This window comes from Dendrobates tinctorius, unplaced genomic scaffold (assembly GCF_039654945.1).
Source record: "Dendrobates tinctorius isolate UK_male_01 unplaced genomic scaffold, ASM3965494v1 ptg000015l, whole genome shotgun sequence".
NCBI classification, from domain to species: Eukaryota; Metazoa; Chordata; class Amphibia; order Anura; family Dendrobatidae; genus Dendrobates; species Dendrobates tinctorius.
In genome coordinates, this window is record NW_027361683.1 from 35386098 (window position 1) to 35400162 (window position 14065).

General features: G+C 46.6%; 1 protein-coding gene across 2 annotated transcripts in view; it reads left to right on the plus strand.

Annotated features, from left to right (window-relative positions):
• The first annotated feature begins 320 nt into the window (after positions 1-320).
• The window catches only part of LOC141076150 (lethal(3)malignant brain tumor-like protein 4), a 140311-nt gene continuing 126566 nt past the window's right edge, over positions 321-14065 (plus strand). Inside the window, exons 1-4 of one of the 2 annotated variants that reach the window (XM_073563494.1) lie at positions 321-432; positions 12139-12238; positions 12341-12467; positions 12546-12606. In XM_073563494.1, coding sequence (XP_073419595.1) covers positions 12149-12238; positions 12341-12467; positions 12546-12606 — 278 coding nt within the window. In that variant the 5' untranslated portion in view covers positions 321-432; positions 12139-12148. Of the gene's footprint in view, positions 523-12138; positions 12239-12340; positions 12468-12545; positions 12607-14065 lie in introns of both variants that reach the window. The other variant, XM_073563485.1, reaches the window with a different exon arrangement.

Below are 14065 nucleotides of genomic sequence, written 5' to 3' on the forward strand. Positions count from 1 at the left end.
TAGTTAGCTGTGTGCCATGGTTAGCTGTGTGTGCCTGCCCGTAGTTAGCTGTGTGCCATGGTTAGCTGTGTGTGCCTGCCCGTAGTTAGCTGTGTGCCATGGTTAGCTGTGTGTGCCTGCCCGTAGTTAGCTGTGTGTGCCTGCCCGTAGTTAGCTGTGTGCCATGGTTAGCTGTGTGTGCCTGCCCGTAGTTAGCTGTGTGCCATGGTTAGCTGTGTGTGCCTGCCCGTAGTTAGCTGTGTGCCATGGTTAGCTGTGTGTGCCTGCCCCACTCACGCTCACAAAGTACAGGGCACCCGCCCTGGCACATCGCGGTAGCTGTCGGCTCCGGAGCGGTTGCCATGGCGATAAGTCGGGTGGGCGTGGCGCTGGTGAGGACAACCCCCTGACGCCATCTTATGGTGGAAGAGGCGGCTCTGGGACAGAGGAGTGGTGAGGAGTGATGCCCTGCAAAGTGACACAGGAGTTTAGTTTTGCAGTCACAGGCTATGAGCGCGCTACGTGGCGGATGCAGGAGGCAGGGTAGGAGTTTTTCTCCTAGCAAATGACTTATTTGTGCAGGAAAGCAGAGCAGGCGCCCGGCGTAGTGACAGCGCGGCCGGCGTTGTACTCTGCGTGCACTGAGCGCTGCTGCGCCTGACCTTGTGGTACAGCTGGAGACAGTTGTTTGTGCGGCTACGGGAGTGGAGCAATCATGGACGAGTACGGGGTGACTAGGAACTCCGGCCATCCTCTCACCTGAGGGAGTGTGCGCCCTCTAGTGGCCGCCAGTGGGTGCTGCAGTTATATAACGTGTCAATGAGCTGAAAGTAGAGGGTTTGTCTCGTGCACAGTACAGGATCTGTGGAGGATGGCTGAGCAGAGTACAGTACAATGTTATCCTTTGGCTTTTAAAAACCGCAGTGCATATGCTGCGGATTTTTCCGTGGTTTTAGGCCATGTGCACACTCTGCAGATTCTGCTGCGGATCCGCAGCGTTTCAGGCTCTGCGGGTTGGCAGCAGATTTAGATGTGTTGTACAGTACCATTGTTTTCAATGGTAAACTGAAAAACACTGCACATGCTGCAGATTTTTCCGCGGGTTCGAATCCGCAGCATGTCAATTCTTTGTTAGGATTCCGCTGCGGTTTCATTGTAGAGGTGTAAAACCGCAGGCTAATCCGCAGGTCTTTTGACCTGAGAATTTACCTGCCGATTATTCCAAATCCACGCGGAAAAATCCGCAGGACCTAAAACTACGTGTGCACATAGCCTTAGGGTATGTGCACATGTTGCGGATTCGTCTGGATTTTTCCGCGTGGAATCTACTGAATCCACAGGTCAAAATGCCTGCGTTTTACCTGCGGATTTCCTGCCAATTTCTAGAGGATTAAGCAGATTTGGCCTGCGTTTTTACACCTGCGGATTCCTATAATGGAACAGGTGTAAAAATGCTGCGAATTCCACACAAGTAATTGACATGCTGAGGAAATGAACCACTGTGTTTCCTTGCGGAATTTTCTGCAGCATGTGCACAGCGGTTTTTGTTTTCCATAGGATAACATGGTACTGTACATCACTTGGAAAACTGCTGCAGATCCGCAGAGGCAAATGCGCTGAGGATCCACAGACGAATCCGCAACGTGGGCACATACCCTTAGGGTGTGTGCACACGGTGCGGATTCTGCTGTGGAATTTTCCGCGCAGATTTTGCTAAATCTGCAGGTAAAATGACCTGCGTTTTACCTGCAGTTTTAGTGCATTTTTTTTTTTTTTTTTTTTTTTTTAATTCTTTTCAAATTTAAACCACACCATAAGACACAACACCATTTTACAAGTACAATTGTCGAAGTATTGCTTAGGAGTCGGTCCAAGGTGAAAGGAAAGAAAAGAGGGGAGGGAAATGTGGGTGGGAAAAAAAGAGAAGGAAGGGAAGGGCAAAGAGGGATACATAATAATGAACAATATCAATAACAACAACAAAAAGTAGCCGTCGGCATGAACACTAGCATTTGATGGGTGTATTTAAAAAAATAGAGTAGGTGGACTGTTCTGTAAGCAACCGTGGGATCAGCTACCCCAGTATAAAGGCCATCAGGTCAAGTAAGACTTTACGTGATATTAGATTTCTCACCAAGAGGATTATCCTCTAGATATCTAGCCCACGGGGCCCAGGTCGACACATAAGATTTATGGTTAAAAATCTCCCAGCTAGACAGCTCCTCCAGACGAGAAACCTGACTTATCTTAATGTGCCACTCCTCCAATGTGGGGGGGGCAACATCTTTCCAATGTACAGCTATCAGCTGTTTTGCAGCGCTTAGCATCAGTGGGAGTAGACCATGCTTTTTTGGTAAGAAATCCTTTGACGGGCGCGAAAGAAGAACTTCCTTAGCCCTAAGATTAGTCTTTATTAGTTGTAATTTTTTGAGAACTAGCTCAACACCATCCCAAAAATGTCTCAGTTTGGGACAGTCCCAGAATATATGTGTGTGATGTCCTCCAGAGTTGAGGCATCTCCAACAAGCATCATTATCAGCAAGACCCATCTGAAAGAGCTTCGCGGGAGTCCAATGCCACCTGGTCAATATTTTATAAGAATTTTCCTGCAAAAGTACACACCTAGAGAATCCCCGTGCACCAGATAGCATTCTAGATATTTGTTTCTCTGTGAATGTAGTGTTGAGTTCCATTTACCAGGAGTAAATAAATGAGGGTTTAAAATGTGCTCTCGGAGAGATAAGGTGTGAGTAAATACGAGATAAAATTTTTAGCCGTGGAGGCGGAAGTTTGACCATGATATCTAGCCAGGACCAATTGGATTTGGATTTTCCTAAACTGTAGAAGCGTACGTCGAATGTGTTTGGCTCTGAAGAAAATTAGTTGGTTGAATCATTGCACTTGGTGGCCAAACTCCTCTCTGTAATATTTTATTACCGTAAAAGCTATTCAGTGTTTCTCTAGGGAGGGTAGACCATAGATTATATGGATCTTGAAAATCAAGATCTATTAGATAGGGTATTGAGCCATTCGGCGTTAACGTCGAGGGAAAAGTGTCCTCCGGTAGTTCCCCCAACATCAATCTTTTGATACGTAATGTAGTAGAAGTTATCTCGTCTAGCCTAAGAGCGACTGGTGGTTTAGCTTTAGTCCAGAGATAAGGTAAACCCCTCGGGCCCAATAGAGCCAGGTCAACACAAGTTCCCTCCCCACCTTCAGCGGAAGACACCACCTTTAACCATCTGCTAAGATGGATTGCTTTATAATATAAAAAGGGTCGGGGACTCCCAATCCACCAGAGGAGACTGGATAAGTAAGAAGCCTATAAGGCAACCTAGCAGGTTTAGATTTCCAGATAAATTTTCCTATTAGTGACTTTAACGACCCGAAAAAGGTCAGGGGTATCGGAACCATATTCATGGCATACAATATGATAGGCATGATATACGCCTTAAACACATTGATGCGATCCATCCAGGATAAAGTGGGTAGGTTATATTTATGCATCAGGTTTGTAACTTTTTTAATTAAGGGAATGAAATTACTTTGAAATAAGTTAGTGGGGTCTCTAGTTATGAATATTCCTAAATATTTAATAGAGCTATTAGCCCAAGAGAAGGGAGTCTGTGTACGAATAGTGGAGAGTTGAGAATGAGGGAGAGTAATATTTAACGCTTCAGATTTGGTTAGATTAATTTTAAAATTGGAAAGGGAGCCAAACTGTTGAAAAATTTGGAGGATGATCGGGAATGCCTGAGACGGGTTGGATATGAGGAAAAGCAGATCGTCTGCGAAAGCTAGCGTTTTGAGTGTCCCCGGACCCACTGACAACCCCTCTATGCGTTGTTCTTGTCTGATGCTTTGTATCAAAGTTTCTATGACTAAAATGAACAAGGATGGAGACAGAGGGCATCCCTGTCTAGTCCCGTTGTGAATCTCAAAACTGACAGGGTGCCATTAATCCTGACCTTGGCCGTCGGTTGAGAGTAGAGAGAGAGAACTGCTGTTATATATTGAGGAGGGAAGCCAAATTTAATCAATACCTGTTCCATAAATCTCCAGCACACTCTGTCAAAAGCCTTCTCTGCATCCGTTGACAGGAGTACTAAGGGGACCTGCTGGGTCTTGGCAAATATTATAGACTGTATGGCCCTAGTGGAGTTATCTTTCCCTTCCCCACCCCTCACAAAGCCCGCTTGATCCACATGAATTAATTTGGGTAAAAAGTTGCTTACTCTGCCCGCTAGTATTTTAGCCCACATTTTGATGTCAGCATTAAGCAATGAGATTGGTCTGTAGCTGGTGCACAAGTTGGGATCCTTACCCTCCTTCGGGAGAACCGTGATGTATGCCTCCAGGGATTGCTTAGGGGGAAGCTGGCCCTTCAAATAGGAATTGAACAAGGTCACCAGATGGGGTAAGAATGATTTTATGAACTTTTTATAGTATATAATGGGGAGACCGTCCGGGCCTGGGGCCTTTCCATTTGGAATGGTGGAGAGGGTGTCTAAAATTTCTTTAGGGGTAACTGGAGCAGTTAGTAAAGATTGGCCTTCCAGGGTTATTTTAGGGAGATTTAGTGGAATCAGGAACTCTTTGATTTTTTTCTATAGCTGTTATTGGGTCTTGCATGCTATCTGGTATGCTTAAATTGTATAAACTGTCATAAAAGATCTAAACTCCTCGGCAATGTCTGCGGTCTCGAAAATTGAAGAGCCGTCCAGAGCTTTGAGTTGTCTAATAAACGTATTGTCCTGCTGCTTTTTAAGCAGTGAAGACATAAGCTTACTACTTTTATTGCCATGGAGATAGAACCTCTGTTTGCATCTCATATAGGTTTTGGCCGATTGAATATTTAAAAGATTTTTTAGTGAATTCCTTAGATCCGTCAGTTCAGTTTGTATCTTATTTACTTGAGATCTCTTGTGCAATCTTTCCAAGGAATTAATTTGGTGCAAAATAGACACAACCTGTTTTGTTCTTTCTTTTTTGAGATGGGAACTCAAAGCTATAAATTCTCCCCTCATTACCGCTTTATGTGATTCCCACACCACAGGTATGGGTGGGCCAGAGTGTAAATTTGTCTGGAAGAAGAATTCGAGAGTGCCAGTCAGTTTCGTAATGTGGGAATCAGAATCTAATAATGTCTCGTTAAGTGACCATGACTTGGCTGGTCGCGGAAGGGTTACTATGCCTATGTCGAGAAAAATAGGAGCATGGTCCGAGAGAGAGATAATGTCTATAGTCGCATTTTTAACTAATGGGAGATTAGTTGTTTGTGTCAATAGATAATCAATTCTGTGGTAGCTACCACACGGGTGGGAATAAAAAGTGTAGTCTCTGCCCGAAGGAAAGAGTGTCCTCCAGGGATCTATCAAGTGTAATTCTTGGAAAGAAAGGTGTAATTTTCTCAGTGCCCTTTGAGAAAGGGTCGACTTGCCCATTGAAGTATGGGTTGGGTTGAGTGATACGTTAAAGTCTCCCCCCATCAACAACAAACCCACAGTAAATAGTTTTAAAGTATTCATTGTTTTGCACAGCCATCCAATCTGATTCCTATTTGGGGCGTATAGGTTACACAGAGTAACTTTAGTATTGGCTATAAGGCCCTTTAGTATAATATATCTTCCTTCGGAATCTGAAAGGCAATCATGCAAGACAAAAGGAACATTCTTTTTAATAGCAATACTCACTCCTCTAGACGCCGACCCACCCGTACTATGATACCAGGTCGGGTAACGGGATCTAGACATATCCGGGACTCTCCTCGCTTTAAAATGTGTCTCCTGTAGGAAGATTACACTAGCCTTTTTTGCATGTAGAAGGTTCAATACCTGACTCCTTTTACACAGGGAACGTAAGCCTTTTACATTGTATGAAGCCACTACTATAGTGGCAAAATTGACCTTATCACCCATAGTAAAATAGATGGAGCAAAAAAAATAAATGATTAAGTGCCCCATGCCGACGAGCCACAAAAAATACAAAATACAAGATAAAGTAACAGATAGATAACAATAACCAACTACCTGCCTGTGGCAGGGGTAGGGGGTCAAACATACCCCCCATAGCAGAGCAGGGAATTACATCACCAATACACGAGTGGTACATGTTAGCTTATAAGGCAGTTAAATGAAAGCAGCAACACATTAGCAGATGCCAATCAAAGCAAACTAAAGTGATCTAAAACTTTACAGAGTTATACAAAAATTTCCGGGTCTATATGTGAGAAAATACGGCTAGACCGAGCACAATAGAACTCAGGGGGGCATCTCTTTTCTCGCCCCAGATTTCCCTCGTTTAGGGGGCATGCGTCTCTTCACTGAGGCCCAGTCCCCCTGACCTCCTGTATAAGCATTGATAGGAGGAGGTGTGCGAAGATCCATGTCTAAAGGTAACCATGAAGGAATATCAATAGGAGCAATGTCGAATGTGTCCCATATTTTGGTTAAATCTTCAGGACTCCTCACTGTTATTTGCTTGCCGTCTCCATTTACCAATATTCCAAACGGAAATAGCCATTTATAAAGGATTTTACGCGTGCGTAGCACTTCCAATAAGGGTCTTAGAATCCTTCTTTTTGCAAGAGTCGACAACGCAATGTCCTGATAAAGTTGGATAGCAGATCCTTCATAGGTGAGATTTTTAACGTCTCTTGAGGCAGACAAAATAATATTGGTGTCCACATAGCTCAACAAGCCGCAGATCACATCCCTCGGGGGTTCAGAAGGCTTAGGCTTGGGTCTGAGCGATCTATGGACCCTCTCTATTACAATTTTGTCGCATTTTTCTTGCGGGATTAGGAGGGCAAAGATCTTTCGTGGATTTTTCTAATATTTCTGTAGAGACACTTTCAGGCAAGCTTTTAATCCTTATATTTTTTCTGCAACTCCTATTTTCTTGATCTTCTAAGGCCAGAAGAGAGTTATTAAGCTGTGTTCTGTGGTAGTCCAAATGATCTCTCATGGCGTTGGAGTGGCTAATGAGAGAGGACTGAGATGATTCAAGGGACTCCACTCTATTACCAATATGTGACAAATCTGCTCTCATACCAGATATCTCCGTAACCAAAGGCTTTAAAGCTTGGGCCAGAAGTTTTTTGAAGACTGATCTAGATAACTTCCCAGAGTCTGAGTGGGTAATATCACTGCCTGAGACATCATCACTTGAGTCCGAGTCCTCGACCTGTTCCTCCACCTCAGCATTTGCATGCAGCTTTTTAGGTGTGGACCTAGCCGACCCAGGTTTATTTTTCAGAAATTTCTCCATTTCACTTTGCCTGCCCTGATGTACACTAGTAGCCAGCGGTTTTGCACGCTCTTTATTAGATTTAACCATAATGCTTAATTAAAGCGTGCATTTGAATCACCCCTCGTGCATTCAGGGAAAGTCTACTAATGCATATTCATAGATGAAGATAACCCCATGCGTCTTGAAAGGTGATGCGCTGACATGAGTGAATAGGGCGGTATCAGCGCTCTAATGTGGTGCACTATATAGAAAGTCTCACACTGCCGTGGCATAAAATTAGGCTGGTCTTGGCGCCTCTGAAAGGGGGGAGCGGTACCCCCAGACCCCAGGTCGCCCCAGTTCCCTGTATGCAGCAGGAGCGACCGCCTCAGATCCCCCGGGCAATGCACCAGGAGCACCCAGCACCGCGGTCACCCTCTGTTCACCAGCCAGACACGTGCGACCGGCTCACCTCCCTCTCCTCCGGTAAGCTAATCCGTTCCTTCCCTTCCTTGTTAGTCAGCGGTCTCTCTTCCGGCAGAGGCCACGGGCCCTCCACCACCTCCAACGGCTCTCTGCAGACTGCTGTCCGGACCACCTCAGGAAGAAGTAAAGATGGCGCCTGACCGCTTCTGGCGCCAAGGCCCGCTCCCCGTGACCGTTCTCCTTGCAGAGAGCCGCGGTTCTCTCCTCGTTGTCCCTCACCACCTTCTCTAAGCCCAGCTCTCTCTGGGGGGCATATAGACACTTTCGTTGGGGTCAGAAGAGGGTATATTTCGTGGCTGGCAGCGGGAGCTGCAGCAAAGCGCGTCTTCCCTACAAGCGATCCAGGCCACGCCCCCGATTTAGTGCAGTTTTTGTGTGGATTTCCACTGCAGTTTTCACCAGCAGATTTCTATAATGGAGCAGATGAAAAACTGCTGCAGAACTGCACAAAAGAAGTGACATGCTGCAGTTTTAAATCTGCGCGGAAAAATCTGCAGCATGTGCACAGCGGTTTTTGTTTTACATAGCCTTAAATGGTACTGTACATCACTTGCAGTTCTGCAAGGCCAAATCTGCTGCAGAACTGCACCAGAATCTGCACCGTGTGCACATACCCTTAGGGTGAGTGCACACAGTGAGGATTCAGCTGCGGATTTTCGCGCGCGGATTTGCAGGTAAAATGACCTGCGGTTTACCTGCGGATTCCCTCTGCGTTTTGACACCTGGACAGTGGAACAGGTGTCAAACCACAGCGGAATCCGCAGAAAGAATTGACATGCTGCAGATTTAAGGGTGAGTGCACACAGTGCGGATTGCCACGCGGATTTGCAGGTAAAACCGCAGGTAAAGTGACCTGTGGATTCGCCAGCAGTTTTCCCCTGCGGTTTGACACCTGGACAATGGAACAGGTGTCAAACCGCTGCGGAATCCGCACAAAGAATTGACGCTGCGGATTAAAAACCGCAGCAAATCCGCACAGAAAAATCTGAAGCATGTGCACTGCAGATTCTAAAACCCATTGATTAACATTATACTGTACATTGCCTGCGGTTCTGCAGCGGATCCGCAGCACAATCCGCAGCGTGTGCACATACCCTAAAACAGCAGAAAATCCGTGCGGAAGAATCTGTAGCATGTGCACTGCGGTTTTTAAAAGCCATTGGATAATATTGTACTGTACTCTGCTTGAGGATCCGCAGCAGAATCCGCACCGTGTGCACATACCCTTAAATCCGCAGCATGTCAATTCTGCGGATCCCGCTGCGGTTTGACACCTGTTCCATTGTCCAGGTGTCAAAACACAGAGGATATCCGCAGGCAAATATGCAGACAAACCGCAGGTCATTTTACCTGCAAATCCATGCAGAAAAATCCACAGCTGAATCCTCACTTTGTGCACTCACCATAATCTCTACAGGATGGCTGAACTCTGTACAGGATCTGTGGAGGATGGCTGTGTTCTGTACAGGATCTGTGGAGGATGGCTGTGTTCTGTACAGGATCTGTGGAGGATGGCTGTGTTCTGTACAGGATCTGTGGAGGATGGCTGTGTTCTGTACAGGATCTGTGGAGGATGGCTGTGTTCTGTACAGGATCTGTGGAGGATGGCTGTGTTCTGTACAGGATCTGTGGAGGATGGCTGTGTTCTGTACAGGATCTGTGGAGGATGGCTGTGTTCTGTACAGGATCTGTGGAGGATGGCTGTATTCTATACAGGATCTGTGGAGGATGGCTGTGTTGTTTACAGGATCTGTGGAGGATGGCTGTGTTCTGTACAGGATCTGTGGAGGATGGCCGTGCTCTGTACAGGATCTGTGGAGGATGGCTGTACTCTGTACAGGATCTGTGGAGGATGGCTGTGCTCTGTACAGGATCTGTGGAGGATGGCTGTGCTCTGTACAGGATCTGTGGAGGATGGCTGTGTTGTTTACAGGATCTGTGGAGGATGGCTGTACTCTGTACAGGATCTGTGGAGGATGGCTGTACTCTGTACAGGATCTGTGGAGGATGGCTGTGCTCTGTACAGGATCTGTGGAGGATGGCTGTGTTGTTTACAGGATCTGTGGAGGATGGCTGTACTCTGTACAGGATCTGTGGAGGATGGCTGTACTCTGTACAGGATCTGTGGAGGATGGCTGTACTCTGTACAGGATCTGTGGAGGATGGCTGTACACTGTACAGGATCTGTGGAGGATGGCTGTACACTGTACAGGATCTGTGGAGGATGGCTGTACACTGTACAGGATCTGTGGAGGATGGCTGTACACTGTACAGGATCTGTGGAGGATGACTACTCTGTACAGGATCTGTGGAGGATGGCTGTACTCTGTACAGGATCTGTGGAGGATGGCTGTACTCTGTACAGGATCTGTGGAGGATGGCTGTACTCTGTACAGGATCTGTGGAGGATGGCTGTACTCTGTACAGGATCTGTGGAGGATGGCTGTACTCTGTACAGGATCTGTGGAGGATGGCTGTACTCTGTACAGGATCTGTGGAGGATGGCTGTACTCTGTACAGGATCTGTGGAGGATGGCCGTACTCTGTACAGGATCTGTGGAGGATGGCCGTGCTCTGTACAGGATCTGTGGAGGATGGCCGTGCTCTGTACAGGATCTGTGGAGGATGGCCGTGCTCTGTACAGGATCTGTGGAGGATGGCCGTGCTCTGTACAGGATCTGTGGAGGATGGCCGTGCTCTGTACAGGATCTGTGGAGGATGGCCGTGCTCTGTACAGGATCTGTGGAGGATGGCCGTGCTCTGTACAGGATCTGTGGAGGATGGCCGTGCTCTGTACAGGATCTGTGGAGGATGGCCGTGCTCTGTACAGGATCTGTGGAGGATGGCCGTGCTCTGTACAGGATCTGTGGAGGATGGCCGTGCTCTGTACAGGATCTGTGGAGGATGGCCGTGCTCTGTACAGGATCTGTGGAGGATGGCCGTGCTCTGTACAGGATCTGTGGAGGATGGCCGTGCTCTGTACAGGATCTGTGGAGGATGGCCGTGCTCTGTACAGGATCTGTGGAGGATGGCCGTGCTCTGTACAGGATCTGTGGAGGATGGCCGTGCTCTGTACAGGATCTGTGGAGGATGGCCGTGCTCTGTACAGGATCTGTGGAGGATGGCCGTGCTCTGTACAGGATCTGTGGAGGATGGCCGTGCTCTGTACAGGATCTGTGGAGGATGGCCGTGCTCTGTACAGGATCTGTGGAGGATGGCCGTGCTCTGTACAGGATCTGTGGAGGATGGCCGTGCTCTGTACAGGATCTGTGGAGGATGGCCGTGCTCTGTACAGGATCTGTGGAGGATGGCCGTGCTCTGTACAGGATCTGTGGAGGATGGCCGTGCTCTGTACAGGATCTGTGGAGGATGGCCGTGCTCTGTACAGGATCTGTGGAGGATGGCCGTGCTCTGTGGAGGATGGCCGTGCTCTGTACAGGATCTGTGGAGGATGGCCGTGCTCTGTGGAGGATGGCCGTGCTCTGTGGAGGATGGCCGTGCTCTGTGGAGGATGGCCGTGCTCTGTGGAGGATGGCCGTGCTCTGTGGAGGATGGCCGTGCTCTGTACAGGATCTGTGGAGGATGGCCGTGCTCTGTACAGGATCTGTGGAGGATGGCCGTGCTCTGTACAGGATCTGTGGAGGATGGCCGTGCTCTGTACAGGATCTGTGGAGGATGGCCGTGCTCTGTACAGGATCTGTGGAGGATGGCCGTGCTCTGTACAGGATCTGTGGAGGATGGCCGTGCTCTGTACAGGATCTGTGGAGGATGGCCGTGCTCTGTACAGGATCTGTGGAGGATGGCCGTGCTCTGTACAGGATCTGTGGAGGATGGCCGTGTTCTGTACAGGATCTCTGGAGTAAAGCTGTGGTTAGGTGATATTTTTTTTCCGCAAGGGACAACCCCTTTAGCATTTACTTAGGAGGCTCCATGGCAGATTTCACCAGTGTTGCCAAAGTGTTATATATTTTCCAGAAAAATGCTGGACAACATGATGGAAAAAAATATGCCTGCATGCCAGTGGTACAATGCTGCCCTTATATTTTATTATGTCTCTAAAACAGACTGGATTGACAGAAATATTTGCACCAATATGAAGAGACAATGGGGTGATATCTGCTAACAATTGCTGCAAAATACGGTAGATTTAGGCTACGTTCATGTTTCAGATTTTTACGTTTTGGAGCGGAAACTGAATGTAACTTTTCAAAAATCCACGTCCAAATCTTTAAATCTTGTCAAAAACTTTTGGCCCGATTAATCATTTGTGATTTATTGAAGTAGCTTTTTCTTTTTGTCCTGTGATATTTATCTGTGACTTTTGTGGCAAATTACTCAAAACAGCGCATGCTATTTATTTTTGTCTTTAACTGGCGCAAACCCTATAAAAAGGCACAAAAATTTGTATGCTACAGTTTATTTAACAGACGTGTCTTCCTTCAGGTAATAGGAGATGTCACGGGGATCTGCTTCAGACTTTGACCTGATGAATGCTCTGGACTGGAGCAACGGCATTGCTACTCTTCCGGGGAGTCAAATACGGGTCAGAAACCTCTATAACATTCTTTGGTCAATGAACCTTTCTAATTAACCACCAGTCTAATATTCTTCCCCCCCCATCCTGATGGTTGGTTGGTGTTTCTAGTTCCGTCTTAGTGAGTTTGGTACCCTGGAGATCCTTACAGATTCAGACAAGGCCTTGGACTCGTCTTCTGACATCCAGGATACAGATAAATCTGCTCAGAGGTCCACCTTTGCTTTCCCCAAACAAGGTATATCCTGGTCATGATCACTTGTGACAGTAGCTTCATTCCTCAGGCATTATTGACTGTAAACTTTAATTTCTCTAGCAATGAAAAACAGCGAAGAGAAACCTGATAACATGGAGAAAAAGGAACCTATAGATGATGGGTAAGGTTGTGGATGCAGTTCTTTATAGTTCAAGACATGTTAACCCCTGCGTAAATATACTTAGGGTATGTGCACATGTTAAGTATTTGAAACGGACATTTCTGCACCAAAACATGTCTCTTGACAGAAAAAAACACACATAAAAGTGAGTTTTTTTGCAGGTGTTTGTAAATTCTACAAAAAAAACAGCCACACCCAATACCATGATACATCAAAATGTTTTATTTTGTACATTTAATAAAAACTATAAAAAAAAATGGAAAGTGAACACTCTATACATAATCTTCTTGAAGGATAAGTGGTTCATACATATGCACAGAACAGTCACACAATATATGTAGTTTCATAGGTTCATTGATTCAGTTCAATCCCATTTCAAATAAGGTGCATAGTGCAAGATAAGTAAAAATCTAAAATTTATACAAAGAATAGTAAATGCACACATAATTATAATATAAAAAACACAATGTGTAGAAAAGTTCTTAGGAAGCCTTTGTTGGGGAATTTATCTAAGAATAGCCATACCTATAGTTTGAAAAAACGCTGGATAATAATGAGGGAAACATTCTTTCTTTTCATAGCAAATAAGGTGCTTTCAGCACCACTGGTGGAAATGCATAGGCCAGATCACTCGTCCTCTGACAGTTTTGCCTGAGCTATCTGGCAGTACTGTAGGAGGAAAGGTGCCTTTGACTACTTGGCCCTGCTTACATTGCTTTAAGCCCCACAAACAAAGTACACTTTAATCAATAGATCTTGGAATAATAATAACTTCCACAATTGGATGTGATTAAATAAAATGTTCCTGTGCTGAGATAATCTTATAAATGTGCTCCTGCTGTGTACTGTGTAATGGCCGTGTCTGACCGTGCAGGAACATGGTCTGATCATACCACAGCTACTTGTCATGCTGTGACTGTACGATTAGGGAAAGGTGCCCTGCACCGTCCCTAGAACTGGGGCCATAACTATCCCTGCTTCCCAAATATACCTCTAAGGCCCCTTTCACACATCAGTGTCTCCGGTACGTGTGGTGACAATTTTCTCACTTACCGGAGACACTGACGCATGCAGACCCATTCAAATGAATGGCTCTATGCAGATGTCAGCGTGTTTTCACGGACCGTGTGTCCGGGTGCAAAACACGCAGACATGTCCGTTTTCACCCAGACACAAGGGCCTCAAAACGTGCCACACACGTGCACACGGAGAACAGTGCACACTGTCTTCCGTGTGCACGGACGGTCGCCTGGGAAGTAGTGCTACTGTAAGCTGCTGTTCCCCCGGCGGCAGGTGCTGAAGCTGGCTGGCATTCTCCCCTGGTCTGCAGCCTGGAGATTTCTTTGAGGAATTCCCGGCACAGAGCTCAGCGAGTCCGCGCATGGCTCTGCCCCTGTCTGCGGGACTACATGTCAGTGTTGAGGTGACTACATCGGAGCGGATTTTCTGAGGACCTCAC